The sequence below is a fragment of the Gopherus evgoodei genome, chromosome 15 (genome assembly GCF_007399415.2).
Source record: "Gopherus evgoodei ecotype Sinaloan lineage chromosome 15, rGopEvg1_v1.p, whole genome shotgun sequence".
Classification (NCBI taxonomy): domain Eukaryota; kingdom Metazoa; phylum Chordata; order Testudines; family Testudinidae; genus Gopherus; species Gopherus evgoodei.
The window spans coordinates 14,735,036-14,762,510 of NC_044336.1; the positions used below are offsets into that span (position 1 = coordinate 14,735,036).

The following is a 27,475-nucleotide window of genomic DNA, read 5'->3' on the forward strand; positions in this document are numbered from 1 at the left end:
TGATGGTATTAATACTAATCACAACCATTTTCCTTTAAACTGATCAAATGAGCACTGTGGGTAAAATTCAGTCCTGTGCAGAAAACCAGCACAAGGGCTATGCACCACTTGCATGTCAAAATCAGACCTATATGGTTCATTGGCCCTCAGTACAGGGTTGAATTTCACTCTGTTTGAGCTGGTGGTATTTAGCAATCTCTGTGTAATAGTCATATTTTGCACTTTTACAGCCCCTTCTAGCCAAGAATCTCAATGCACTGCACAACCATTCATTAATTTAGCCACTCTCACCCTGGGAAGTAGATAAGCATTATCACACTCACTTGACAGATGAAACAAGTGAGACACAGAGAAGTTAAGTAACTTCCACAAAGCCATGCAGTGAGTCTGTGGCAGAGCAAAGTGCAAACCCTGTGTTCCTAACTCCAGGTCTGCCCTTAGCTACAATACCATCTTCCCTCATCTTGTGTTTTTGTGCATTCCTAATGAACTTTTCAGAGTGAATTAATTTTTTTCTTGGCTGGTCAAAAAATTAACCTGTATACACACATATATCCCTTTACAAGCCCGGATGCTGGCTAATTGATCACTTCAAACTTCTTTTTAACTGAGCTGAATGTCAAACGGGGCATTCATCTGAACCTAGAAAATCACTTCTCTCACTGCCACTTTCTTGCCATTGAAATGAAAGATTAGAACTGTCTGGTCAGCCCGTTAGTAATTCTAGTCTCAGACTGCTAATTTGAGGCTTTGATCTTTATTCCCTGCTTCCCCTGGCTGATTGCAGCGAGCCAAAGGCCAAGGCAAGTGGCTTCTGCAGCTTTCTTTTCCTTGATAAAGATTAAAGAATCCCAAAGACAAAAGAGCAGCCAAAAATAACAAGGAGGGACAAGTAGCTCTCCACATTGCACAGGGAAGTGGAGAGGCTCCTGGCACCGGGCTGCCATTGCTGTAACTGTCTCAGTAAGATCAGGGATATGGATATGTGCTCAGCAAATGGACACATTCCACTGTTATAAGAAATTCCAGGGTTGTACCAGTATATGGTATCAACAGCAAGGAGCCCTGAGGGAAGCAGGTACTGCCTCAGGGTAGAATGCTAGTTACTTCCCATTTATAAGAACAGATAGGGCAAGGAGGCAGCTGCAGTTTTAAATGCTGCAAAGTCCAGAAATGAAAAAGTTTGGGGTTGAATAATAACTCATCTATAACTGTGTGCACAAGGCCTGATTTTCCCTTCACTTACTGCACCATACTTCTACTGCCTCCAGTGGATTTACCCTTCTGATTTACACCAGTAAGTCAGAGGTGTAATAAGTCCCTGTGTTCTACATCTGAGCAACTCCAATCAACATCATTTGGAGAGGTGGGTGCAGATATGAAGGCAGAAATGGGCCCGTTGCATATGACATATATCAGCATCACTATTAGTCCACAATACTAGATGGGCAAGTTCCCCTTCTCGCTTACCGTAGAGCATACCCATTGACTTTGATAGGGTTACACCAGTGAGAGACTTTGAAAGGAGAATTTGGGCCCAGGAGTGTAATGTGGACAGGTTAAGGTTACCAGGGTAGACTTAGCCTCTGTATTTCCTGTAATTATAGCCTTATCGTTATGTTAACATGTGGTGGTGTTTTTAGCTTGGAAGTGAAGTGACTAACATTCAGCACTGCTGCACTCAATACCTGCCTCTCTCAGGGCTTATGTCTGGATCCAAGCTCTCCCTCAGGCATCATGTGGGGGATTGTCTGCATTCACAGCAGCCTGACATTCAAACCCTACCCTTTGGTGTCTGAGATTTCATGGGAGCAGAGAGCTGCTCTCTCTGTATAACTGCTCACAAAGGGTCACTTCAGCAATAAATGCAGCCAGCCATAATATGTTGTCACACTTACCTTCTCCCTGAGCAGTGAATACAAATTGCTTGCTGCCTGCTCACTAGCAGTAAAATCCTTAGTTGATCAGCTGTGTCCTCTTCTTGCATGGGGCAATTGGGGGCTGCATGTTAGGACTCATTAGGTCACATTGCAAGGCCAGCACTACGTGGATTAATGCCCAGCTTGGAATTGTTCCCCCCATCAATAAAACAGATTTCTCCATCATTCCCCCTATCCCTGGTTTGTCTCCCATCTACCATTTCCCCTAGGGCAAACGGACATATCTTTCTTGCCTTCCCTTTGCTAGGGCAGGTAGTTCATCGTCAGGATGGCCTGCCTTTTGCCACCCCTCTGCCGTCCTAGGGATGGAAAAATCCCCAGAGCATCAAATCTTCTGGCTTCCCAGCCAGTTTCATGGTCTCTGGACAAACCTTCTGGGCATCTTCTGAATTTGCTTGGCCTGTCTGTCCCTACCTGCACTCCTGGGATGAGGTACCAGTGTACAGAGGGGTTTCTCATGGGTTTGTGTCCTCAGAAGAAGTCCTTCCCAAATCAACATGCCCGTAACATGGCACCTATGCCCAAACCAACCCCTGTCTATCAGAGTTTATAGTTGCCCCTTTGGGTCCTGCTGATTTCACAGTAACTTTTAGCTCTCTTAACTTTTAGCTTTAGCTTTCAGAGTGCTTTTCCTTGCTAGAACTTGATATCGGAAGGTAAGTGTCATCCCTGTTTTACCAATGGGGAATGCACAGAGAGAAGAAATGACTTGTCCAAGGACACGCAGCAAGTCATTGGCAGTGCTGGAATTCAAAAGCGCCTTAACCACTGGACTGTGCTGCCTCCCAATGCATGGCCCTGATTCTCCACCGTGTCCAAGCTGTGCTCATCTGAGGGTGGCCGCAGGCACTGGCTTCCTTATCCATGGTCCCCTGTCTCCAGAGGAAGTTAGAGCAGAAGGTGGCCTAAAGGTCTGGAATGGATCTCACAGCAGAGGAGAATCGGGTGTAGTGATCCCACCCATGCTCTCTTAACTTTTAGCTTTAGCTTTCAGAGTGCTTTTCCTTGCTAGAACTTGATATCGGAAGGTAAGTGTCATCCCTGTTTTACCAATGGGGAATGCACAGAGAGAAGAAATGACTTGTCCAAGGACACACAGCAAGTCATTGGCAGTGCTGGAATTCAAAAGCGCCTTAACCACTGGACTGTGCTGCCTCCCAATGCATGGCCCTGATTCTCCACCGTGTCCAAGCTGTGCTCATCTGAGGGTGGCCGCAGGCACTGGCTTCCTTATCCATGGTCCCCTGTCTCCAGAGGAAGTTAGAGCAGAAGGTGGCCTAAATGTCTGGAATGGATCTCACAGCAGAGGAGAATCGGGTGTAGTGATCCCACCCATGCCCTGATCCCTGAACACCTCTGACACAGCCTATCCCTGCCTTTATACTGGGGGGCAGGGAGCAGCTGGTATAGTTGCTTCTGCCTGCTTTCCATTGGTAGACAGTTCCCCAACACAAAGGGACAGCTCTGTCAATTTAAGGCCACTTTGCACCACTGACATGGCATACAGAGACCAGAGACTCTAGGCCTGACTCAAGAGCCACACTTTCCTTTATGAAGAGCAGCTCGGCAGTAAGGAAGAACTTAGCCAATTAAATCCAGCTTCTGAAAAGACTTTCTAAGCCATGCTAGGGGGATAACAAAGCAAAAGCCCTTTCTATAATCCCGCTCTTTCATCTCCCAGGAGCTCCTTCCCGTCCTTTCTTTTTTGTGTGTCTCTCGATTGTGAAGAGAAATAAGAAATAATTTCCACTTAAAAAATCCCAAACAACCAATCTCTGCAAAAGCCAGGCTGGAGGGAGCTGAAAGGATAGAGGTTTTAATGAAGCCTCACTGGGAGCTCTTCCAGCCTGCATCATTAGTCTGAAGGATCCACTTCATGTACACTCACTCAGGGACGTTTCAAGCAAAATTGGGGCCTCTTGCAAAGCTATTCAGTTGGGGTCTGATCCAACACCCATTGCACTGAGTGGAAAGATTCCCACTGAGCTCAATGGGCTTTGGATAGGGCCAGCTGGCCCAAAGACCAGCAGTCATTGTGTGACCTTCTGGTCACCACCTTCCCCAGCTCCTGTGTCGTGCCAGCTGGTAGGGATGGGCAATTCAGGCCCATGAGGAAAATAGCTTTTGTATCCAAAGTGGGGGAAGCTAAAGAAGGGTAAAATGCAAGGTGCCCCAGCTAGGACTGTGATGAGGGCAGAAGTGTCCCAGTTCTTCAGGGGACACAAATTATCTCCCCAGAGCTCCCTGTCAATATGAAGCAGCTGATACCTGACACTTTATGGCTCTAGAGCAGCGTTTCTCAAATGCAGCCACCAGTGACTTTTTTTGTGGCCACAATAGCCTCCTGGGCAGTGACTGGGGAGGGGACCCCTCCCCTTCTTATTGCTCCTGTATACACCTTGGTGTTTGCTGGCGCCGCCAGCAGAGGACAGCGTCCTGCACTGCCTCTGCAGACATACGGGACGCAATGCTGGAGGAACCTTGGTCTCCGCAAGAAGCCAGTGAGTTCCTGACCCACCTTCCCAAGGCGGCAGGGCTCCAGCCATGAGGCCTTGGGCTTTGGCCATGGGGCAGCAGGGTTCAGCATCCACCCCCAACTGCCCTGGCCCCTGCTGCCTCCCCTGCATACAGTACTTAATTTGTGCTGGGGCTGAGCCCAGGCATCCATAGGCTTGGCAGGTCATAGCCAAGGCACCTCTGGGCTTGCCACATCAGTTACCAGTCCCAGCACAGGCAGCAGGAGGCTTATGTTTAGTAATATTACTTTTCACAGCCTCCCAGCTAGCTAGCAAGTCTACGCTAGTGGATGTGCATATTTTTTTCTAAAGTTAATTACATATTTTAGGGAAAAGTGTCAGAGCGGCTACCAGCAAAAGTTGGTGGCTGCACTCTGAGGCCACCAAAAGAATTTGTCATGAGCCCCCCTGTTCTAGAGAATGAGCAGTGACTTCCCACTAGCAATCCATCCTGTCGCTGGTAGAGTGCAGGTTGTACAGTGGCCCCTGACAGGCACCTCCTCCTCTCCGCGTCTCCCAGAGCCGCTGGCACTTCCACAGGCACTGATCAGTGGCTCTCTCACACTCTAGGAAAAGGTTAGCAGCTGGTAGTTCATTCAGTGTCTAATTCATAGATTAAGTTGGGACCTGTGAAGGGAGACAATGCATGGGAAGGGAGAGGGAAGGAAAGGGCATGTAGGAAAGGAACATGAGTGAAGAGAGCGTGGGTGAAGAGGAGAAAGGTGCAGTGCGGATGAGTGCACCGAGGATGGAGGTGGAGGAGAACGGAGTGTGATGGATGCTAGTGTGGGAGATGGGAACTTGTGAAACAGGTGCATGTCAGCAAGGTCCAGATGGCAGAACTCGCTCTCAAGGCTGACGCATCCGATAACACCCTGTGTCTATATCTAGTGCCCATATTTCCCTTTGTCTTAAGCCAGCCCAGATATGCCTGTTTCCTGAGCTTGGCAGATAAAGGAAGCTGCTTCATTAATCAGCAGGCCTGGAGAATGGGGGTCACGTGAGGCAGGTGCACTACGAGTTAATCTACTTTGCTCCAGCATGATGGATGGAGCTCATTTCAGGCACTAGTCTGTGTGCATGCTAGACAAAAATAGATTAGCCCCTGCCTGGTTGACACTGCAAGAGGGCTCTCAATGAGGTGGGACACGCTCCAAAGCCCTGGAATAACCCTATGAACACTGGGCTAAGTGATGGTGATTCCAGCAGTGCTGAGGTGCAGTGCTGCAGTGGTGGGGGCTAGAGGCATTGTGGTTGCTTTAGACAGAGGCAAGCAGAATTCTGCCTGAGCGCCGTGGGGAGCATGCTTTGAGGAGGCTCCTTAAAACTAGTGCCACATGCGCTAGTCCCAGTTCCAGCCACCAGGCACTATGGGGGACAAAGAGTTTGCCCTCCACCCCACATGGATGTGCCTCCTTTTTGGGGTGCACAACTCCCACTGCCGCGTTTGCCACCCCCTGCTGCTCAGGGAGTGCTAGCTGCAGCATTCTTGCGTCCTCCTCTGTGAGGTGCACTGAAGTGTGTGTGTGAGAGTCAGGCATAGTGAAGCCATTTATTGGCTCATTGTCTGTGCTTCCATTGCCTCCTGTAGTTATTGGGAGCTCCCTGTCCGTGGGCCCATCATCTCCCTACAGTCACTGCAAGCTCTCTCTCTGTGGCTCTGTTGTCTCCTTATAGTCACTGTGCACTCCCTGTCCATAGCTCCATTGCCTCCCTGCCGTCGCTGTGGGCTCCGTGTTGGTGCTCTCAGCCTCTCCCCTTGACAGTCTCATGGCCCAAGGAACTGAGCAGTGACACACATTCATGAAGTGACATTTCAAATGTTTTTGGGATGTGCCCATGGAACATTAATGAGGCCCCTGGAGTTCCCGAGCTGCTGCCTGGAACCTCCGCATTGTTCTCCAGTAGCTGCAGCGACTCTTGGGATGATTTAGGCCACTGCACAGGATCTCTGACTGTTAGTTCATTTACAGTCGCTAGGAGGGCTGGTTTCCTGGGTATCCGATCAGCCTTTTGCTAAACTAAGAGATTGAGCCACAGTAATGCCAGAGGATTCCCTTGAGTCTATTATGGTCTGAATACAAGCTGGGTCTCAGCTTCCTGAGCCTGACCTATGTGGCAGGCAGTGCCCAAGAGTCACCGGACCTCATGAGCCTTCCATTAAAATCGAAGGCACAACTGCCCTCCACTGCTGTGAGAGCAGGATCAGGCCCACTCAATCTAAACAGGGACTAGAGGAGTAAACAGGTTATTTAGGCCAGTGAGGATAATGCCAGCTGCACATTCCTTGTGGAAGGCCCAGGGAAGAAATTCAGGCCTGCTGTAAGCAAGTGAAATGCCAGCCAAACCACTCCAAGGCCTTTCCCTGGCCTTGTTTCTTATTTAAAGGTGGCCTAGGGGCTGACTAAGGAAAACCCAGATGGGCACTTTCTCCTTAACTACCTTTGCCATGTATTCCCAGAGCATTCACTCCTGTCCCTGCTTCTCACTTAAAGGTGGCATGGTGCCTGCTCAGGGTAACTCCAGGCATGCCTTCCCCTCAGGGATTCTGAGGGACAGATCTCTCTATTGAAAGTGACTCTGGTGGCATATTTGCTCCCTGCTGGGTATCTGCTGACACTCAAACAAGCCATGTTTTCATATGACTAATTACTCCTTGCCTCCTAACCGGGAGCCGATAAGCCTCCAAAGTGCCTCATGAAAACAGAATCAGGAGCGCAAGCCAGTGGCTTATGGAATAACAAACAGCATAGGGACACAGCGCGGCTGGCTGCCATGTCGCGGGGTTGGAGCAAGGCACGCTCTTTGTCCCTCCTGCAGACTAATCCGAGTGGAAGGGGAACCCGCCTTTATTATCTGGGTAGCAGATAAATGTCTCTGACCTTCAGCTGATGACTGGTGTGAGTGGATGTGCAGAACCTGCAGGGCTTGTGAACAGGCATTTTAGTTTCCCCCTCTCTGCCTCAAGTGCAGAGCCCAACTGACATCAAAGCAACAGAATGTCTAATCCTGTTTTGAATCAGTGCAAGCACATGCAGAGAATGTTAAACAGGGAATCCAGGAGCAGAAAGGAAAAAAAAAGGATTATCTTTAATTTCCTGAGAGAGCAAGTGAGACAGAGAGAGAGGGAAAGAAAGAAAGAAAGACAGAGAGAGAGGAAGAAGTGACTGTACAGACAGATTCACAGATGAGTAGTAGAAGAAGAAAACCAGGCAGAAGGGAGCAGGAAAATCAGAAAGAGCCAGAGCGTCACAACAGATGTATTCTGATTGAAAGGTGAGTGTGAGCAGATAGATATCTAGAGTAACATGGAGCCATGTACTGGAGCATGGGAGGTCCAGTCGTTGCCCGGGGAGATCCTTCATCAGTTACCTGCCAGAGTCCCATGCTGTAGATCCGCTTAGAATTAATTGCTAATGGGGTTTGGTATGTTTGAGCAGAGTTTCAGAGTCTAATTTCAGCTCCCTCACCCCATGAAGTACTGTTAATGCCACAGAAATTGCTTCTGTAGTGAGCTCAGTTCGAGCAGGACACTGGCTGGAGAGAAGTAGAGGGGTAGCCCCATATTGTTTCAGTGCATGGTGAGGGGCAGACTGCAGTGCTGGGTGGAGGGATGTTTGGGGTAGGATGGGGGAATGCTTTTGTTTAAAGAGACTTTAGCTGGGCACTGCCTGCCTGAGTAGAGCGTCCAAAACCACTGGGAGGTGGATGGGAGCAGCTCCCCATCCTTTCCCCGTCTTTATCAGAGCTGATTAGCTAGTGTCTTATGCAATATTGACACCGATTCCATAACCAGCAACTGCCCAAACTCTGTGCCCTGGTTGGCGTTCAGCAGAGTCCTACAGGGCTTGTGCTAATGGACCTTTGTCTGGCCATAGGGAAGTAGAAAAGCTGGACTGGGACGCTGAGGTCTCACAGATTCCAGGCCTACCACATCTGCTCTTGTCATCCTCACGACCAAGCCTGCAAGCAGGGCTGGAATGCCCTGGCCTCAAAGAGGGAGGGAGTCACAGCTGCCAGACAGGCCCAAATGCCCTTCTCCACTGCAAGCGTTCAACTTCCAGAAGCAACGCATGTCCCGGCTTAGAAGCCTCCGGTACCTTCTTGTTCACCCCCAGGGGACAGGGAGTAATCAGGGAGCGAGGGCTGCATCCACATGGAAAGTTTTAAAAAAGGGAAAATTCCTGATGTGGGGCCTTTCTTCTGGGATCCAGGTGTTTATTTTTCATAAAAGGGGCAGCCCCCTACCCCTGGGGAGCAGAGCTCTCCCACCCCAGCGCAGACAGCAGCACAGCAAGCCACTCCTGCCCTGGAGGGACTACTTTGGGCACAAAAGGAGAATTAAGTTTCCATGCCTGGAACAGAGTGGCTGGCCCCTGTAGGGTATATCTGTTTAGCATTTTGGTTTGAACAGGATCCAGCCTCCCAGCCTGGATGGCCAGACTTGGGCTAACAAGGCTGGTGCATTGCTCTGAAAATAGCTGGGCAGGCACCATGGTGAAGTTGTGGCTTTGTCTGGACCTTGGACTCTGAAGCCTGGGGAGGTGGTGGGCTTCATATCCCAAGCTGCAACTTCAAAGTGCTATCTACACTACTGTTTTTAGAGCACCAGCAGAAATCCCATTAAGCCAAGGATGGAGAGGAGGCTGGCTCCCACTAGAGCCAAAATGTTTGCATATGTATCCCAAGGGCCCAGGGCTAGCCAGTCTATTGGCAGGGCCCTTTTGAGATCAAGTGTTTGGGCCTTGGAGAGAGAATTATCAGCCCCAGCTGGGAAGGGTCTGGTGATTACCTAATGAGCACTTTGACTTCTGGGAAGACTGAAAGAGCTCAGGTTGGAGGGGAGCACCAGAAAGCAGGTTGGTGTTTGTGTCAGGAGAGTTGGGGAAAGGTGATATATGTTGAACTGCATCATTTTAGAACTTGCTTGTGCAGTTGGTAACTGGTGCCTGAAGAAAGGGCTTGAACAGACTTGGGGCATGGTGTTAACCCTTCCTGGGCTGGGGAGTGGGGGCAGGCTAGCAGTCTATAATAACCCATTTAATCCTGGGCCTTTGTGCCCATTAGTGCTTACTACAGAAGAAGCAGCAAAGAGTCCTGTGGCACCTTATAGACTAACAGACATATTGGAGCATGAGCTTTTGTGGGTGAATACCCACTTTGTCGGATGCATGTGAGAAGAGAGACTCTTATAAATGCTGCAGCTATAGCATTGTAAATGTACGTGGCACTTTACAAACATGCTCCATGCCCTGGAGAGCTTGTGAGCTCAGGGACCTTTGGACTTCAATAAGTGTTTTGAAACTGAGTCCAGGGAAGTGGGAATGAGCCCTAAACCCAATGAAACACACACATTAGGTAGCGCATGGCAGGGGCAATAGGGAAGGGTGAGGAGTGATGATCTGGGGAGGGGATGACTGTAGGAGCAGGTAGTGCCTTGGTAACCAAAAAGAGAGACTTTCATTCACCTGAGAAAGTGACAGAGCAGGATGGAGAGAGCCTTGAGCGGAGTGTGGAGCAGGGTTGACTAGTGATATGAGTGGAGTGGGATTACATGGGGATTTGAAGTGGAGGATGAGGAGTTTGATGTGGTAGGAGACAAAGCCACTGAAGGAAGCTGGCACAGAGCCATGGGAGACGAAGAGGTGGTTGACTGATCACTAGGAGCCAGCGTGTGACCTGTAGGACCACCCTGTGACAGGGTTTGGGGAACCCAGCCCCACCTGGAGCAGGTCACTGATTGTATGACATGCTGCCCTGGGACACTCAGCAGGAATGTGCTTGGGGCTTGCAGTGGGTTAGGCAGCACCAAGTTTCCTGGCAAGTGTCCTTCATTACCCTTGCAGTTAGTGCTGCCACCTGCTAATTGCCCTGGGAGCCGGCTAGAATGGCCATAGCCCAACACAACCAGCTCCTTACAGCCCTGTGCTGTAACATGAGATAACAGAGACTGGATTCTCCTGTTATAAACTGGGCACTGTTTCTGCTGGGCTGGGGTGGAACGAAAATCATCCCCTGGATGTAAACCTCATCAGTTTCAACAGAGTAAATTAAAATAGCAAACACCATGCTGCTGTTTGCCCCTCCAGGCAGATGAATCATGGTGTAGATGAGTTTGGATGGAGTTGGAGTTTGTCTTTCTCCCTCAGATCAGTGGAGGCAACATGCAAGAGCACAGCAGTCTCACCCCATGGGCAGCATCTGGATGGCACAAGGGGCTGGTTGGGGATGAAGCAAGAGTTCAGCCTGCACTCTTTCTTCCCTCCCTCCCCTCCCGTAGTCCTTGCATGTAAAAGAGCGCAGCCTTGATTCTGGGCAGCAGCTGTAGGGACTTGAGCGTGTTTAATAAGTGAAGCCCAATTTTTTAACCTGGAGGCCTAAGATAGGATGGTTGTCTTCACATTTAGGTGTTCACACTCTCACTGAAGGCAGGTACTGAGCCCCCTACATGCAGATCTAGGTGCCCTTGTGGGGCTCTGGATTTCTGGACTTTGGTGCCCAAGTTCAGTAACTGACTCTCAGCCTGCAGATTACTGAATAACTGGGCAAATGTTTAAAAATGTCCTCCTGGCATCAGCAGCTGCAGCCCATGAGCAGTCACTGTCTGTTTGAGGATAGAGACAGGAGAAATGAAATGAACAGATACACCCCTCAGGCTCACAATGTGCTTGCTATACATTCTGCCTACCCTTCTGCTCAAATACCGTACTCATGTGGCAGGACCCTTCTGCCTGGATTGTTACAGTAGAGTCAGGATGATGGCATTACAGAGACACACATGCATACAGGAGATGTAGAGCGGAGCTCTATGTATCTGGGCAGCTAGCTTCTTCTGAGGTCAAAGTGCTTTGCAGACAGTGGGCCATGTGCTGCACAGGGTAGTAAGGTGTGTCTGGAAAAGCACCACAATGTAGGGAGAGAAGCAACATCACTGCATTCTCATCTTAAGCAAAAACCCCCCAGTGCAGTGGTGGCTCTGTGGCATTGGGGGCAAAGGGAAGAGGGTGGCTGCAAGGAACAGCTGCTGCTTTCCATGGCATGTTCCTAGGGAGACTTGTACGAACTGTAATGCTCATTCTGAATGCACAGAGTCCACCAGGCTGTCATGGGAAAGAGAGAACCAAGGGAACTATGCAGAGCACCTAAGGTTCCTTGTAGATTTCGTGCTGTTGGAGCTATGTGGGTCTCAGGACATGGGGGTATTCTGGTAGCCAATCCTCGCTCCCCTCCTTTGGGGGAATGATCCAAAGGAAGCACTGAAATGATCCCTGGAATGGTTTCTCCCTTGTATGGAAGTATCTGCCCTATTACTGGTCCTGCTCAATGTGGAGGAGAGGCATGAGGCGGTACAAACTGCCAAGCTATCACTTGCTCTATATCTGTTTCATCAGGCCCAGGTGATGTTGTTGGCTGGCTCTCCAGAGGAAATAGCTGCCAAGTCAGGGATTAACCTACTTTCTGTTACTCAAATTTGCAACTTCAGATTCTTGTTGGTATTTCAGCTGCTGGATGTCCAGACAGCAGCACCCAAATGCAGTTTCATCCATCTGTGCTAGACAAGAAGGTTGCAGCCTTTTCTTTTGAATCTGAACCTCACTATAATCCTCGGTCACCTCTGGGTTGGGTCACTGTAATATGCCCTGCATGAACTGTATCTGGAGACCACTCAAACTTCAGCCGGTGCAGAAAGTGGCTGCTCAATTACATATTAGAGTCTCCCACAAGGAGTTTATTGCACCTGTTCTCCAGAGTCTGCACTGGCTCCCAGTTCATTTTCAGATGCAGTTCAAGGCATTGGGGTCTGAGCTGTAAATTCCCAGACAGTTTGATTGCTGTATTTCTAAGGAGCTGCTCTTGTCTGACAGCTGAGATCAGAGGGGGCATTTGAGTGGCTAGTCCCTGGCTGTGTTCATTTGGGAGGCTATGCTCTCAGTGGAGGGCCTTGAGCTCCAAATCCCACTCCCTTAGCTTGGTCCCAACAAGCCCGCATTTAGTAACCTTCAGGCCACATAGCAATGCCTCCTTTCCTAGGCTTTCTCTGAAGCTGGTGAGGAGGGATGAGAGCTTAGTTATGCGGGGAGACCTATGATAGCTTTGTTAACTGTGCATCAATTGACTGGTTCTGTGTGTGCCTTTAGGAAGCTAGAATTGTACGTGTCCAGAGCTTTGTACAGCACCAGTCTATGGCCATGTCTACATCTAAAATTTTGCAGCGCTGGTTGTTACAGCTGTATTAGTACAGCTGTATAGGGCCAGCGCTGCAGAGTGGCCACACTTACAGCAACCAGCGCTGCAAGTGGTGTTAGATGTGGCCACACTGCAGCGCTGTTGGGCGGCTTCAAGGGGGGTTCCGGGACGAGAGAGCAAACCGGGAAAGGAAACCAGCTTCGCCGCGGTTTGCTCTCTCGGTCCCGGAGCCAGCCAGCAAACCGCAGGGAAGGAGACCTGCTTGCTCGGGGTTCCGGGACCGAGAGAGCAAACCGGGAACGCCGTGGTTTGCTCTCTCGGTCCCAGAGCCAGCCAGCAAACCGCAGGGAAGGAGACCTGCTTGCTCGGGGTTCCGGGACCGAGAGAGCAAACCGGGAACGCCGCGGTTTGCTCTCTCGGTCCCGGAGCCAGCCAGCAAACCGCAGGGAAGGAGACCTGCTTGCTCGGGGTTCCGGGACCGAGAGAGCAAACCGGGAACGCCGCGGTTTGCTCTCTCGGTCCCGGAGCCAGCCAGCAAACCGCAGGGAAGGAGACCTGCTTGCTCGGGGTTCCGGGACCGAGAGAGCAAACCGCTGCGAAGCTGGTCTCCTTTCCCGGTTTGCTCTCTCGGTCCCGGAACCCCGAGCAAGCAGGTCTCCTTCCCTGCGGTTTGCTGGCTGGCTCCGGGACCGAGAGAGCAAACCGGGAAAGGAAACCAGCTTGATTACCAGAGGCTTCCTCCTTCCACGGAGGTCAAGAAAAGCGCTGGTAACTGTCTACATTGGATTACCAGCGCTGGATCACCAGCGCTGGATCCTCTACACCCGAGACAAAACGGGAGTACGGCCAGCGCTGCAAACAGGGAGTTGCAGCGCTGGTGGTGCCCTGCAGATGTGTACACCTTCAAAGTTGCAGCGCTGTAACTCCCTCACCAGCGCTGCAACTTTCTGATGTAGACAAGCCCTAAAAGCCTGAGTAAATAAATGTGGCCCTTTAGCCAACTAATCCTCACAGTGACCCACTGGGAGGCAAAGAACCATCTCTGCCTCTTACAGCGAGCTTGGCTCAGTCCTGGAGCCAATGATGTCCCGCAGAGGCCTTGCCTCCCACCATTCCATCACCAAACCAGGAGAGATGTCCCTGCCTGTGATGCTGAATTTTGGAGTTGTGGGGGTTGTCATAAAAATACTGCTGAGGAGGAATCCTTTTAATGTTTAGAATGGAAAAGATAAGATTGTACCAAGGGTCAGGAGTGTTTAAAAATAGGGATAACCTTCTCATTTACCCCACAGCATCTTCAGGCCACTTCGCTGCCCTCATTTGCATGGTGAAAGCTGCCTATTGTGCTGGACTATCAGAATCCTCTTTTGTTTTCAGAGGTTGGATATTTCCAGCCAGTGCCCTTAATCTGTCACTTTCGCTGAGCGGTGCCTCCACCTCCTAGCCTGGCTCTGGTTATAAGAAAGCATTTTAATTTAAATGTGCTTAAATGAATTCCCCAGCCTCGTCCTTCCACCTGCCCCTCTGCAGCATGCATACCCCTGGAATGCAGGGCTTAAAAATAGCAGTGGCACATCACTGACTAGGTGTTCCTGATGGTCATACCACTAGACCACACTGCTCTCTATGGTATTTAAACAGAACAAGAGGGAAAGGTGGGGATTTGACTGAGCTGCGACTGAAAAAAGTATGTTTCCATCAAGCTGTTTCATAACATACTTACCATGGTTTGAAAGTCTGTCTATTCTCAGCCTGTCACTTTTTAGAGGCTCTTTTCTGCCACTAGGTGGCGATAAAACAGTTTCAAACTTTCAAAGCCTTGCAATCCACAAGCAAATGAGACTTTTAATGAAAAGTCTTGTGCTCTTGGGCCCAGACCTAGAAAGATATTTAGGTACCTAAATCCCAGTTTTAGGCTCCACTGTGATTCACAAAGCCCTTGCTTGGTTGGCATCTAATCTTACTTGGCACCTAAATTTTCAGAGGGAAAGGCACTTCTGTGTCAGCTTCTGAGCATGTGCACTGCAGCCTCATTACCAGTGTTCTAACCGTCATCTTTCTCACATGGAAGCCCCAGCGGAATCCACCAGTGGGTGAAGATTGGTGTTCCCAGGGCCGGCGCTTCCATTTAGGCAACCTAGGCGGTCGCCTAGGACACCAGGATTTGGGAGGGCGGCAGACTGCCCCGGTGGACCTCCCACAGGCTTGCCTGCGGACGGTCCGCTGGTCCCACGGCTCCGGTGGAGCATCCACAGGCACGCCTGCAGCAGGTCCACCGGAGCCGCCGAACCAGCGGACTGTCCGCAGGAACGCCTGCGGGAGGTCCACCGGAGCCATTGGACCAGCAAGCCGGGCCTGCGCCTAGGGCACCAAAAACCCTCACGCCGCTCCTGGCTGTTCCCCCATCTGGTAGAAGTGCTCTGAGCACACTTACTGGATTGGGCCCCATTCAAAATCCAGTAGGAGTTCTAGTGCTGGCCCCCCTATAATTGTTAACTGAGGGGTTCGAGCACTCAGCTGAGAGATGTAGGGAACCTAGGTTCAACCCCACTCTCTGCCTGAAAGAAGGGAGAGGTTTTGAACAAGGGTCTCTGACCTCTCAGGAGAGTGCTCTAACCAGCAAACTCTGGGATATTCTGATGTGGGGGTTCCCTCAATCTCTCCTGTTGGAGCTGTAAATAATTAGAGTGATGGGAACTGGACCCTGGGTCTCCCACCTCCTGGATGGGATGCCCAAACTACCTGGCCATAGGGTCACTCTCTGGCCCACTGACTATTTAAGTATTTATACACAGTGGAGCAGCTGGAGAGGTTGGGGGAGCCCCCATAACAGGATATCCCATAGCCCAGTGGTTTGGGCAGCTCCTCGGAAGTTCAAATCCTTTTTCACAATGAGGGGAGGTGGTATTGACCCTGGGACTCCCACATCCCACTCTTACCCCTGGGCTAGGTGGCTACTACCAGCACCATCTCCTCCATCAACACCATCTCCTCCTCCAGCCATTTTGTGTGGTATGAGCCAGGCACCTCATTCATTATCTCAAGAAACAACTTAAGCATCTATGGTGCCTGACTCCAGAAGAAGGGTTCCCAGCTGTGGATCACAAGCAGATAGGCACCCAACTCTGTGAGAAGGACGGGGCTTAGGACAAACCCCTCTTGTCTGCACCTTCCACTGAGCAGTTCAGGCAGCTCCCCACCTAACATGCTGGATCTCGTGGACGGCATTATTGGGCATCTCTCTCTCCCCATGCAGTGTATGGGGAGCCTAGGCACCTTACTCAGGCTTTGTAGATCCCATTGTTATTCCGGGGATTTTCTTGGTGCCTGAAAGTTAGATGTTGTGATGCCTATGTCCGTTTGTGGGTCTGGTTCTCAGCTGGGGCTAACAAAGACAATTGGGGATGCTCTGGAAGTCCTGCAGGATATTTTGCTCTTGGTCAGCAGGGCTGATTTTTTTTTTCTGACAACAAATAAATCATTTTTATTTTGACTATTGGCAACAAATAATGAAGAGATAATCCCAGGAGTTAGATGAAGAAATAAATAGCTGCAGAAACTGATGGAACAGCAAAGATGAAGCGAGACTTTCAGTTGCCCCCCTGCCTCCCAGTATGGGCTCCAGGGACATGGCAAAGGAACAAGCATAGCTTGGGAAAAGGGGAAATCTCTGTCTGGTCCTGTGTTGGCATTCCAAAGGGCTGCTGCTTTCTCAGACTTCAAGCAACCTACATGTGAGGGGTAAAATGATCAAATTAAAGGCCTGGTTTAAATATGCTGACTGGAGAATGAATTCTGCTCTTGTTTATGGCAATGTTTAATGTCCTGGAGGGGGCTGTATGCATATGCATATGGATCACACTGGAACGACACATCTCTGTGTCATAGGCCTTGTACTGCTGATGTGAGTCTCCATTAGTTTCCATGGTAGGGGGCTTTGCTCTTGGAGAAGGAAGATGAGAGTTCTAGCCCCTTGAAGTTCTGAGCTGCACACAGCAATACCTGCGAGGGTGAAGGGGAAGAACAGATGTTATAATACGAACTGTGTGTATTGTAGTATATGAACTTAGTATGTTTTCTGTGTACATCAAGCCAAAATATATTTCCTCAGATAGCAAATTCTCTTCCTCTGCCTCCCTCCCTGAAAGGTGCTCTCAGATAACTTCTTGTTTAAAAATAATACAATCCAGTATAATCAATCCCTACCAATAGCCTGGAACGGGAAGGTTGTACTACTCACCTCTAGATGGCAATATTGTCTCAGCTAGACAGAGGTTCCTTTAGTGTAAAAGGGAAAGTCCTTGAGGGAATCTGAGCAGTTCTGTCCCATGTATATAGAATTCACTAAGGGCTGGATTTTCAAAGCCATTGACCCACAGTTCTAGCTGAAGTCAATGGGAGCTGGAAGTGCTCAGCGCCTTTGAAAACTAGGCCCCGCGAAAGTGAGGACTTGGCCTGAGGTGAGCTTTTAGCTGTGCTCCTGCCTGTTCCCTCCCCCAAAGTTGCACCAGAAATGCAGCAATAGAGTTCATTCACCTCTGAACCACTGCCCAGGTTCACTCCAAGGAAAAGAATTGTTAAAAGGAGCTTGGAACCCACTCCAGTGCAGTAGAGGGGGTGATTAGTCAGGCAGAAAAGAGCCCTTTCTCCCCAGCTCTGGACAGATCTGTCCTACTTCCCCAGCCTCACGGGATAGCTCTGACAACACACAGCTCTCTCAATTGCTATGAGATATTTAGCTTTGAGATGAAATTTTGTGTAGGGTTTTTCTTTATTGATGATCATCCCTCTTGGAACCTGTACTGTGGATGCCATGAAAATAAATCAGACATCCTGATGCTTTGTCTGTAGTGCTACAAAATGCCTTCGCTGGAGTCTGGTGTTCTGGGACACCAACAGTTCTTACTAAATGATCAAGAGGAAGAAATATTAGCTTTCCAAGGGTTAAAAAGCTGTGTGGTTTACTGATAGGTAGCGTGACTCTACTGTCTTCTAATCCCAGCCCTACCGCAACAATTGCTGTGTGCCTTCAGGCAAGTAACTTAAGCCAAATTTTTCAAATTTATTTACATAAAGTAAAGAACCTAAATACGTGGGTTAATGTTCAAAGCCGTCATTGGGAATTGTAGCGGCTCGGTATATCTGAAAATCAGGCCAAGTGCTTAACTGGCACCCTAGTTTAGAAATGTTGGCCTTGACTCCTGTGTTTTAGAACTTGTCTTCACACGCAAATTGTACCACTTTAACTATACCATTATAATTAAAATCGCGCAACCCTCCTTGTGGGGAGACAGTTATTTCAGTGCAAAGGTGCTTATACCAGTGTAGCTTATTCCTGTATGAGAATGGAAGTAAGCTGTACTGCTATAAGATACCATTATACTGGTATAATCCCATGCTAGGGATTGTATCCGTGTAACTATACTGATAGAAATTCAGGTCTCTGAAGGAAATAGTGACACTGGTACAAAAACTGTGTAGACCAGCCCTTAGTTTCCCATCTACAAAGTGGGCTTATCTGCTTCCCAGGGTGTTGTGAAGCTTAATTAAGATCCTTAAAAGGACAAAGGTACTACATAAATTCAAGGGATTAGTATAAATGTCAATGCGCTTTACAAGCTCTGACAAAATCACATAATGAACAACAAGACCTTTAACTTCATGTCACTTCCTAGCAAGATTACTTATAGCAATGTGCTTCAAAATAGCAGCTGTAAAACATTGACATTTCTAATCAAATGTGCATAATCTTTTTTTTTTTTTAATCGGAACTGAGAAGATGGGGTATTTTAGAACTCCAGCTCTTCCTTCTCAGCCAGCCCTGCAATTTTCCTCATTAGTCATGTTGCCCAATAAACTATAGTTTGGTGTAATTTCTTAGGGGCTGATCTGGAGAAGTGCTGAGTACTTATGACTCCCACAAAAGCCAACAGGAGCTGTGGGTTGGGCCTTTAGTGATTTAAGCCAATGTATGGGTTTTTAATCTGATTAGCTGTTGATAATCCAGTGGTACCATGCAGTGAAAGCTGTCCAGCTTTATTAGGCAACCTCCTGTTCTAAGAACCCCTCTGACAAGGCAGTCCTACTGACTACAGTTCTGCTCCACTTTTGTTAGGAAGCGGCCTTCAGTAACTAATTTTTGATGGTCGCTTATTTTGGATGGCTCACTGTAGTAAGATTAAAGGTGATTAACTATTACTTGTATAGTGCCATAGGGACATCGAATGTTTTACAGATAAGGAAGGCAAGGTCTTTTCCCCCAAAGAGCTGATGGTCTAATGCCCCAATCCTGCAAGGAGCCCTGCACCCATGTGGAACCCCACCGAAGTCCCATTTGTGCAGGATCCTAATGTGCAGACCTTGTTATGGGATTGACATGGTGGGACCTGAGCTCTGCAGTTGGATCCCTGCAGTAAAGGTGACATCTCAGAGGACTGGGACCTACCCTCCAGCTCACACAAAATCCACAGAGCCTAGTGAGAGAAAGAGAATGCATCACATGTACACAGAGGGATGGCTCCAGGGGTGATTGCAGAGTTTGAAATGCACCCTGGACCCTAAAGTTCTAGACTTGGAAACACCAAAAAGCAGTCAAACAATTGCTTCAGCGCATGGCTGGCACTTAACAAATCTAAAACAGTAATGAGCTGCTCCAGCAAGCCCCCGGTAAAGAATCCAGCCTTGGGAGGGAGGTGCAGGAACTCCTTAGAGCTGAGATCTCACCTGGGCTACCTACCAGCAGGGACTAAAGTGGCACTGGCAGCACTTCGCTGGCATTGTTTTTAAAGTGTTTAAACTGAATCTCAGAACTGAGTTGAAAGTTGCAAGGAAAGAGAGGAACCGGTTTGCTGTGAAGCTCTCCCCAGGCCCAGCCCTGTAGTTCTCCCTGCTCCCATAGATAAGCTGGCCGCCCATACACCCTGTGCTCCCTGCAGCTGGAAGGGAAGGGCACAGGCTACTATTTAAGGGCTGGGACGCCTCTCTCGCCCTTCCACCAGGCTCTGGCTGGGGAGAAGGCTCCGGCCCCAAGGCGCGCACACCTGGGCACATGCTCCCTGTTGCAGTGACACTAGAGTCTCAGGTAGCACCCTCCACTCGCCCCTCCCCTTGCCCAAATCTGGACCCGCATCACCCTGACTGACAGCAGCCCTGGCCCTGCCCAGCTCGTGCAGCCCCCTTTGCTTTTCCAATCAGGAGGGACGGAGCGGAGGCTGGGTGGGATTTCCTGCAGGGAGGCAGACCGAGCGGGCAGGGGGAGAGAGACTTTCCAGAGTTCCTAGGCGCCCTGTGAGACTGACTAGACCGGTCACTTTCAGCAGCGGGGTTGGCCGTGCCCGTGGGAGTCCCTAGCAGGCCAGGCAGGGCTCTGAGGACCAAGGGGGATATTGTTGCAGCAGCAGCAGCAGCTCTGCTTTGCAGTTCCAGCGCCTGGGGACTTGATCCCCTCCTCCCTCTTTCCCCCCGAGTCCGGGACTGTAAGAGATCAAAGGCATTTTTGTGTGGAAGTGGAGATCTGCTCTTGGCTGTTATTACACCAGCTCTGCGGGGGTGGGGGTGGGAGAACGCTCCCCAGCCAGGGGCAGACGTGGCTGAGAAGGAATTGGATTTGCAACTTTGCCTCTTGGAAACGCAGGGGAGTTCCTGGGGAGGTGAGTTATGGAGAAGAAAGAGCGGGGCGGGAATTGCTGCGGGTGGTTTGCTGCCCGCAGAGAATGACTTTCCCTTATTCCCCGCTTGCTGGGTCACTGGTGCCTGTGCTGTAGCTTTCAAATTCCTTTAAAAGGCTCAGCTCCGCGGGTCCCGTTCAGCGTTTTGATCTGAAAATATTTGTTTAAAGCCCCGAGTAAAAGAAGTTCAAAGATCCCCTTTGTCAGAGCTGCGTAATAACGTTCTTCTGCCCCAGGTTAATTTGTTCTTTACTGTTTTTTATAATTTTAGTCTCTTAAGAGAAGTGCTCCAGGTTGGCTTTTTTTTTCTCTTTTTCATTAGACTGTTCCTCCCCCTCCTCCTTCCTTTATAATCCCCTCCATTTGGCTTTTGTTGGAACTTTCTCCTTGTGTGGTCTTGGGCAAGTGCCTTGAACATCGCAGCCTCAACTTCCCCATTTGTGATATGGGGGTGATTAAGTATACTTGGGTGGGGGGGAGAGACTAGATTTTCTTAGGTCTGTATAGTGCCTGGTAGAGGAGATGCCTCAGGGCTAAGTGTTTACTGTTATGATTGTACTGTGTTTCCATCATAGTAACCTTTGCATCAGGTTTTCCCCTTCTGAAGGCAGGGGGTGTGGAGACCTTCTCCAGACCGCCCTTTAGGGTTGGGTTTTTTTTGTTTTGTTTTTAAATTGCTGTTCAGCAGCTCTACTCCTCCCCTTACATATTTCTACTGTTTGCCCTCCCCGCCTCCCCAGTTGTTTGAAGGAATATTTCAGATTCCTGGGTTCTCCAGGTGAATTCCTGGGTTGAAAGATTAGCTTTCTGATGTAGTGGGAGGTTTGTTTGCTATAACTGTATACAGCAAATCACATTCCAGACTATTGCCTATAAACACGGACAGGGAGCAGAGGGAGAAATACTTCTCGCTCAGGACTACATCTGATACTGCTGCACTCTTGTGAAGCTTGAAAGGTGCAGATTGTTAACTCTTGGTTATGCAGAGTCTTGGACGAGGTTGGCGGAGTAGCTGGCATTCCGATATGAGCCTGCTTCCTAGTGTAGAATGACTTAAAAAAAATCTTCAGTATAAAAAAGTCAAGTGCCGGTGTGTTTGGATGATATCAAAGCAAAGTTGGGTAAGATGTGCTGAAGCAGACTGAAACCAAACAGCTTTAAGCTGGTGCAGTAACTGAGGTTCCAGGAGATGTTCTATTAACCCAATTCATGTTTGCTTATGGCAAGGAGCAACGAGGATGGACACAAGCATTAGACTTAAGCCAAGTGGCCACAACTTGATTATAACATGAGGATAGAGAGAAACCCCGAAAGCAGCCTGACCTGGCAGCAGTGAAGTGGGGATGTGACCGCCAACCTGAGTTGCGATGTGATGTGCATCACAACCCGCTTATAATGTGCAAGTTCAGAACAACCTAGCTGCCTAGGGCCTAATCGGCCAGCATAAACCCAAAGCCTGTAATCACATATAGGCTACTGCATGCGGAAATCCCAAGCCTTACCATGCGAGTCTGGGTATCCCTGCAAATCCAACCCCTTCAGCGCAGAAAATGAGCTGGCCTCTGACTTGTAGGAAAGGCTGCTGCCCCAGCCCTGGGGTTTGGAGACATGGTGTCTCCAAATAATTCTAAGTGTACCAAGCAGGGAAGAGTCTAACCCCTCTGCCAGGGCAAACTCAGATGCCACTAGGCATGAATTTAGCTGGTAAATTCTACCAGCAAACCAGTTCTCAATTTCGGACAGTCTGTCCAGGTTGAAAAGATCTTCTGTTTGCATGATGTGCACACATAAGGCCTCGCAGGCTGAGGTTCAGCATCTCAACATCTGCTGAATGTGCAGATGTCCTTGATGCCTTTCTATGCCCATTTGACAACCTTTGGTCTGCATGCGCCTCTCCAAACTGCTCAGACCAAGATGCAACATCTGCAGGGAAGAGCTGTCTTGTTACAGCCCAGCCTCCCTCTGCTCCTATGAGTAGTTCAAGCCCCTGGTCCACAAGGAAAGAGTTTCCCCCAAGATGTGTAACGATGACTTCAGGAGTGGGGAGAGTTGTTGCCAAAGCTCACAAATCAAGGGCATTTGCTAGTCCCATCCCACACCCTGGTCCGCATTAATCACGCAGGGTCACAAGGGAAACTCGGTGGCAGGGGTATTTGGCAGCGATGGGGGGAGCAAGAAAAAGCCTAGTTCCACCTGGTAACGCCTTTATAGACAGCACCCTGCCAGTGAGAAGCCAATCACAGTATTAGCAGTGGCAAGACTGATTGATGGTGCCCCTCCACGACAGGGAAGGCTGTCATTGCCTGGCGGGTGCCACTGTGCCGCCCAGAGGTGTGGCTACCCTTTCAGTCCCATCCTGCAGTCACACACTGGTGTGTTTCCCTTACCAGGCAATGATCTTAGCTTTATGGGTTTGCCCTCTTCCCTTTGCAGTGTTTTTCCAAGAGTCTGACTTGGTGCTAATATATGAGGGTGCAGGAGGCTAGATTGGTCTCTCCCTGATCTACTTTTCATCACCATTTGTCAGCCTAGGTGGTTACAACATCATATGAACTTTCATATAATTTTTACAGTTGATTTTAGAATTCGGGTAGATTTGTAGTCCCAGTTATTACAACAGAACTCAACATTATAAACAGCCAAGGATGCATCTCAGGAGCTTTAAGAAAGGGAGATCTAGAGAATCCATGGCTCAAGTGACTAGTAACAGAAAGTGGAGCCTAGTAGCACTAGTTTGCTGGTTCTAATTTGGTGCTAATGAAGAATGGTAGCTATCTGACAGCAGTTTGGCAGCTTGTGTCAATATTTCTTATTTTCTCTCGCACACACTGCTTCTCCCAAGATTTCATGACAGGGTGAAGAGAAGCTCCCAGATGCATGGCTAAAACATGGGAGAAGTCTAGAAATGTAGAGAATGCCATTTAAAAAACTTCATGTTAGAATAAATCTAAATTTAGAGGTTGGAAGTGGGAAGACTTTTGGCGGGTAGGAATGAGTGTGGTGGGGCCCCCATCCTGTAACACTGCAGGGGAAACCTCAGTTTCTGAAAGGATGCCCTATGCACCGAGATGGAGACACAGTCCGCCAGCAGGGAACTGGCTTGCTGGGGGTTGAATTAAATTTTGATTCTCCTCTCTCCTCTGAGTACAGTCACTCTGCCAGCTTGTGCTCAGCTCATTGCCTGAGAATGCTCGTGCGCTAATAACCTTCTTAATGGGTATCTTTTAAATCCCAGTGCACTGGAGCTTCCCAGTTAATTCTGAAGGCAGTATCTATGTTCGCAAGGCATAAGGAGAGACGAAATGTTCGGCAAGGCCAAGGCGGCCTGACTAGGAGTAACAGGCTGGAATTCTGTCCTCCTAAATGTTCAGGGAATGGGCTGGAAGCTCATCACTGGGATTCTTTAAAACTGCTAGGAGAAAAAGTAGCAGTAGTGAATACAGATTACAGTCCTGTCCTGTCCTGTCCTGGCTGGTGGAGTGGCTCTCAGTGAGACACTCTGATACCGTAGTGATGGCCATATCAGTATCTAGACAGACATTGAAATCCATCACACTCCAAGAGGGTTGTTATACCTTCCACTTCCATCACACCTTTCATCTGAGGACACTAATTACAGCTCCTCTAAGAGAGGAGATTCTTAAAGCCACATAGAGATGTGTACACCGAGGCACAGAGAGGTTAAGTGACTTCCCAAGGCCATGCATCAAAATGGTTAAAGAACCAAGAGAAGAACCTAAGGGAGTCCAGACTCCCTGTCCCTGGCTGCAGCCCCTAGACCATGCTCCCATTGTAGTCTATCTTCCCCATGGCCAGGGCTCTGCTGAGGTCGGGAAGGAGGCACAGCACTCAATTAGTGGTTGAGGAAACTTTCTGCCTGCTTGTGTCCTATGCAGGCAAAACACTTCAAGGGCGCCAGGGGAAGCGCACTCCCTGGAGGCTCGTGATCCACCTTTAGAAAGGGTGTAGTGTGCCCAGACAATTGCTGGTGTGCAAGGGGGCGGGGGAGGCAAGGCTTGTGCCCATGCTCTTGCTCCTCTCACTACTGGCTCCATTCCCTCCTGCATGCATGTGTGGCAGGACAGGGCACTCGTGACCTTCCCAGAGCATCCATGCTGGGGGGCCAATCTGATCTCCTGTTTCTTGTGCCCACTAGGCTAGTCCACAGCACCTACTGTTAGGACGTCTGCAGTACAGGGCCTCTCCCACTCTGCTCCTGCAGCCCTGTTAACACGAGGATACTCTGACTTCTGCCAGTACTAAATATAGTCAAACTATTTGTTCTTCGGCGTGGCCACAGAAGCAGTCGCAATGAACTGTTTTAATGACGCTGATAAGTAAATAGCCTTTGAAACCTGACCCTGCTGTTGATGTTCACAGGTACTGGGAGCACCACGACAACCTCTCCGCTAGAACTGTCTGACCAAGGTCTGATTGCCCAGCCCCCAGGGGGTCTGCAGCGTGGCTGGCAGAGACTGCACAGAGAGGAATGCCAGCATGAAGGGGATAAGAGAGAGAGAGGGGGTCTATAACTTCCAGATGGAAAGAAGCACATAATCCCTTTGGGAAGAATTAGGGAATCATCAGCACAGCTCAGCCTGGTGCGAAGGGAGCAAAACATGACCCCTCATTCTCTGAGAGCTTTACACAGGTTCGAGTAAGAGGCCAGACCCTTCTCAATGCAAACGCTCCCGGCCCCCTCCTCCAAACAGCTTGGCTTTGTCTTGTGGGGCCCTGTTGCTGCTTGGAGTCGGTCCCCAAGTACAGAACTATTTTTTGCTTAAGTGAGTGCATGTTCTTTAACCAGACTGCATCCCCACCTCCGTCCCCTTCAAGAGGAAAGTGACTCCTAGCTGCATTTATCACCATTAACAGAGAGATCCTTTTATAAAGGCTTTTTTTTATGTCTCGTGGGATTTTAAAAATTTTTTCTTGCTGGGCTTTTCCTCCATTCGAGAGCATTTTGAGGAGTTGCTACGTGCGCGCCCATGGCTTTATGAACCGGAGGGATCTGAGGACCTCTTCCTTTCACTCCCCTACCACTCTGACCAGTCCATGATGGGGCGAGAGCAGGAGCTGATCCAGGCTGTGAAAAATGGGGATGTACCTGGTGTGCAGAAACTGGTGGCCAAGGTCAAAGCATCCAAGAGCAGTGAGTACCTTTGCTTCTTAATGCAGCAGCAGGGAGCTGAAGGAACCTGGGCATTGCTGCTTGCTGCATCTCTTGCCAGTTGCTGTGAATTCTGCTCTTAGGGCCTTGGTGTGTGAGTCCTTTGGAACAGGGCATGTGAAGCCTGGAACTTGTGCCTTGGAGTGGAGACTACTCTGCAGTCAGGGACTGGGGGTGTGAATCCAGATCTTGCTGATAACGTAAAAGATAATGCTTCTAGTAGCCTCTGTGTGGGAACCCTGAAATGTGGGGGACAGATGGAGGGAAGGGTGGCAGAAAATCACCAAAGGAAAGTGAGCACCACAGCTTCTGTGGGGCATGCTGGCGCAGAGGGTCCTTCAGTCATTGCTACTTCCTTCTGGTCAGATTTATCTTGTGAAAAATTACCGTCCAAGCCAGTCAACTGGAACCAATTGTCAAGCCTTGAATTTCAGATTCTTTAAGTCTGGTAATGTTTAACCCTTCAGTAGTGCCCGTCTCTTTCCTGTATACTCTTAAAGGTCAGCTGCAGAGCTGAAGTAGGAATGAATTTAAAGCCGGTTCTGTGTGCTTGCACTGACCAGGCTGTAATAAAGGGGGAGACTCTTGTCATTGCAGCAAAGAAACTCATAGGGGCTGCTTATGTGCGTGCATTGTTGGTTGTAGAGTGGGAACCCAGAGGGTCCCCCAAGCGGCACTCAAGGGCTGAAAAGGTCTTAGATGAAATATGGAAGTGGCAGGGGAAGGAGACACAGGTGAGGGCTGGGTTACTGTGTATAAAGGAGACAAAGGAAAGCAGTATCACTGGGACGGGGAGAGAATTACACAGTCCTATTGAGCACAACCCTCCTTATGGGCAAAAGACATTGAACTACACCCAGGAGAGGCCGGCGGTATTGGTAGGAAACACCATGGTTAGAGTTGTGGGTGGTACATTGTGCAGTCACACCGCAATCATGTGCTGATTCTCCTAAAGATCAGGATACAAGAGATTGTGTCCTCAGTGGATGAATTCCTGGTTGGGAGCAGGGAAGAAGCCCCTGTAAGTTTTGACCCCGGTGATCTACGTGGAGGGAGACAGACTGGGAGTTCCTAGGGTTTGAGGACCTAGAGAAATAAACAAAAGAACGGGGTGTTGATAGGACCTTGTCAGCAGCCCATGTCCCAGACACCCTCATGCAGGGTAATTGGAATGAAATGGAGGTGGGTGGGAGGGTTTGAATTTTATCCTAAATCTGGGGCCCTAGGGACAAAAGTTAAGATCAGAACTCTCAAAAGTGTGAGGTGTCCAGCTCCAGAGTCTTGGTTCAGCTCCTTCATTCTCGGGGCTCTTCCGTGAGTAGGTGGAATATGAGACGAGTGACACCCAGCACGCACAGGTGCACCAGAGTGTTGGCTAAGAAGAAGGAAGACTGAGCTATAGGAATAGCTCATAGGAGTATGAGAATCAACAGAAGACGGCAGAAGGGTAGTGGGAGGAAAGGCGAACTAACCGGACTAATCAGCTGAGTGGATAAGGAAGCCATTAGGATGAAGAAGTAAAACAGGGTAGTCTAAAGCACATGAGATAACTGAACCACTGGGGAACAATTGGAGACTCGGGTGTGTCTGTTTGCAGGGGAAGTTCTGAATGCACATTATGGCTTCTCCTTTATCTCTAATGGTCTGGGTTGGTGGGCAGACGAGGGTGAAGAACATACTCTGGATCTGCAAAGCCATCCTGCTAAAATGCTCTTTAAGGCTAATTTTAAAAGACTCCCCTTTCTTCAACCAGAAGGGATATGGATTTAAGCTGGACTCTGGGCCCAACTGGTGGGGGGAAGAAAGTTAATGTAGGGAGAGTGGGTCCTGGTCCAGTGCCCCAGAGACAGGTGTTCACATCATAAAAACGACCATGTTTAATGGTGCTCTTGGCAGAGAAGCTAGGGGCTAAATGGGCCAGGGATAGCCAGCAAATCTTTCATCCTGGGAAGTGTCCATCCAGGGCAAGGTTTGTGGTGCAGCATAGGGGAAGTT

The 27,475-nt window shown here is 49.3% G+C and overlaps 1 protein-coding gene across 6 annotated transcripts in view; it reads left to right on the top strand.

The window, feature by feature from the left end:
- Positions 1-7,633: 7,633 nt before the first annotated feature.
- CASKIN2 (CASK interacting protein 2) overlaps positions 7,634-27,475 on the top strand; it is an 87,909-nt gene continuing 68,067 nt past the window's right edge. For 5 of the 6 annotated variants that reach the window (XM_030534672.1, XM_030534674.1, XM_030534675.1 and 2 more), the window contains exons 1-2: positions 19,912-20,292; positions 24,691-25,462. In XM_030534672.1, coding sequence (XP_030390532.1) covers positions 25,366-25,462 — 97 coding nt within the window. In that variant the 5' untranslated portion in view covers positions 19,912-20,292; positions 24,691-25,365. Of the gene's footprint in view, positions 7,733-19,911; positions 20,293-24,690; positions 25,463-27,475 lie in introns of those variants that run through there. The other variant, XM_030534673.1, reaches the window with a different exon arrangement.